Consider the following 2,721-nt stretch of genomic DNA (forward strand, 5'->3'; position numbering starts at 1 on the left):
CGGGCGTGCTCTTGCTGGGCTTGACGGGCTCCGCCGCCAGCCGCGACGGAAGGTCGCGTTCCGAAGCGCGGCGAAGAGCACCGCCTATGAAATTAAAATAATTTACTAAACAATTTGATAACTGGATTTGCTAATGAGGAAATATAAAAAAATGTCTATGCAATATTTTTTTCATTTTAACGGTTAGTCTTAAAACAAATACATAACAAACATATCTAAATTTTGGAAAGATAAAATGTGATTTGTAAATAATAAAAGCATGCGATAGTTCCTTCTGTTTAAGATAAAACGTGTCGTAATTTTAATAAAAAATGAAGATAAAGGTTCAAATTTACATAAGATCTAACAATTTCGTCTGCCTAAAAATATTTTGAAGCCAAGACTTAAGCTGAAAATCACAGTACGACGAGGAAAGATAAATAAAATAGTGCCATAAACTGAAGGAAAAACCTGAAAATAATAAAAATCCAAAAAGAAATTTCATGCAACAGCAAAAATCATAAAATGATTCCACAAACGATATAAAAGTGAGTGCGGTGGCCTAGAACACACCTATTTCATGCGAGTGTGTGTCTTACGCGGGCTTTCGAGCTGGACGCAGTGTTTGTTCCGCATTATTTGCGAGCCGTTGAGCGCTGCCGAGCAAGCCGTTGCAGTGTGTGCACTGCCGCTGCTAATGTCCGGACAACTTTGAGCTACTGTATCATACGACTGCCGGCTGTCGTCTAAACCTCTTTCTGTCGACACATCTAGTAGCGACACATGCTTGTGCGTCATAGCGACCACTTGCGGCGGTTTCGGATTACAAATTTTTTCATTGCTGCCACTTTCCACCACTGAATCTTTGCTAGATTTCGTCCGAACAGAAGTCATACTGGACTGATTTGATTTAAGTTTAATGTTATCGAGTGTTATTGTCCTCGGCTTCTTTTCAACAAATTCGTTGAATATTATACTACCGCTATGAGAGGCGTTGTCGGTATGCTCTTCCGAGGGCAGATTTGGTAATTCGAATTCGTTTCCTTGTGCGAGGGTATCCTCGCTGCCTCGGGAGCCGTATCTGGACCAGTCTTCCAGCTGTATCAGTATACTTTTTACTTCATCGTCAGACATTTTGGTATCCTTGGTGTAGCTAGTATCGGTTTTGGTGTGATCAAACTGTATGTCAGCTAAACTAGTGCTAATCGGCAAACAGTCTTTAAGTTTAGCGCTGCTGTCATCGCGGACGCAAAGATTGGGACTAGACTGACAATTCCGCTTGTAGTTTTTAACACAATATTTCAAGTTCATTTCATTAAACTGTTTCGTTAAAGCTTTAACCTTCCCAAAAGCGGGTCGGTATTCGTCGGGGGACTTCCACGACTTTCTGTCGACGCTATCTAATATTTGCTTCGTGTCATTTTTTATTACATTTGGGAGAACTTTATCTATACGATCGTATTTCTCATTCATAGTGTCATCGAAAGATTCCGAAGTGGAAAAAGTGGACGGTCCCTCGGTATCTTCCGATTTACTGGAAATCGATTTTGACATATTCAATAATGTAGACTTCAGACGACTGTGAATACTTTCTATATTCTTGGATTCCTTTTCAAGATTTAAACTTAGCTCCTTTTTCTTATCTATCAATGATAAAGAATCTGATATAGTTTGTGTGGTTTCGTGTTCGGGGGAGGAAGAAGTCTGGCACTCGGCGTCTGCAGTCACCGGTTTCTTATCATCGCACTGATCTATGGACACAGAAGGAAGTATCCTTCGAATCTTCGGTGTAGCGACCCTCTCGTCGGCGCAATCGTTTTCAAATATAACAGGTTCCGAGTTGGGCTCGTCAATGTAGGGTATCTGGTGCGCGTCGGGCTGCGGCGTGCGGCAACACTCGCAGGCGCTGACGCAGTCGTCGCCGGCCGTGCAGCGCCGCCGGTAGCCGTCCGGCTCGCGGCCGCGCGCGGTAAACAACTCCAACGTAAGTTTGGTATCTATCGGTCGCATTTGCGGCGGCAAGCAAATGGCGTCGCCGCTCTCGCTCGACTGATCGTAGTTTGCGGGCGGCTCGGGCACCGGCGGCGCTTCCTCGCGAGGCCGGTGGGGGCTCGGGGCCCGTGCTTCACTCTGTCTTTGTAGTTCGTCGAAGTCCTCACAAGTGAATGTAAAAATAGGTATAGGCCGAGGCGAGGAGGAGCCGCTTTTGAGTTCAATGGGACAGCCCGGAGTTTCGGGGGTTAGATCGTCTTGCAGTTGATTATTTTCCCTATCCAAAGTTATAATCAATCTGGGTATGGAACCGTGATAGTGGGGGTGACACTCGTCGCTGTCGTCCGTACTCGACTCCGTAGACTCATCCCTAAGATGAAATCGATCATACATGGGGCGACGACCGTATCCTGGAATTCGAAACATGAATGAATACTGGTCAAAGTAGACAGAGGTCAAATTCCAAAAGCAAAAATACATATCGCAACAAAAACAAACAAATCAACCATCACCTTAAAATGAATACATCAAAACCATGAAATCAAATAAAACTGAAAAACCAATAAGAGCGGAGGTTACAGAACGAAAAGAAAACCATTTCAGAACATAACAAAACCGGTCATTCGTAAAACTGAAATAAAATTGTAAAAGAGAAAGGCATAAGAAGGTGCCTGCGGTGGCGAGCTCGGAGCGCGGCGCGGCGGGGCGCAGCAGCGCGGGGTGCGGGTTGGTGTAGGTGCCGGAGTTGCG

At 44.9% G+C, this 2,721-nt stretch overlaps 1 protein-coding gene across 1 annotated transcript in view; it reads right to left on the reverse strand.

Moving 5' to 3' along the window:
- Window positions 1-2,721, reverse strand: part of LOC106100098 (afadin) — a 49,552-nt gene that overhangs the window by 5,343 nt on the left and 41,488 nt on the right. The window contains exon 19 of the mRNA XM_013278834.1: window positions 579-2,248. Within this exon, the coding sequence (XP_013134288.1) occupies window positions 579-2,248 (1,670 nt within the window). The remainder of the gene's footprint in view (window positions 1-578; window positions 2,249-2,721) is intronic.

This window comes from Papilio polytes, unplaced genomic scaffold (genome assembly GCF_000836215.1).
Source record: "Papilio polytes unplaced genomic scaffold, Ppol_1.0 DF824069.1, whole genome shotgun sequence".
NCBI classification, from domain to species: domain Eukaryota; kingdom Metazoa; phylum Arthropoda; class Insecta; order Lepidoptera; family Papilionidae; genus Papilio; species Papilio polytes.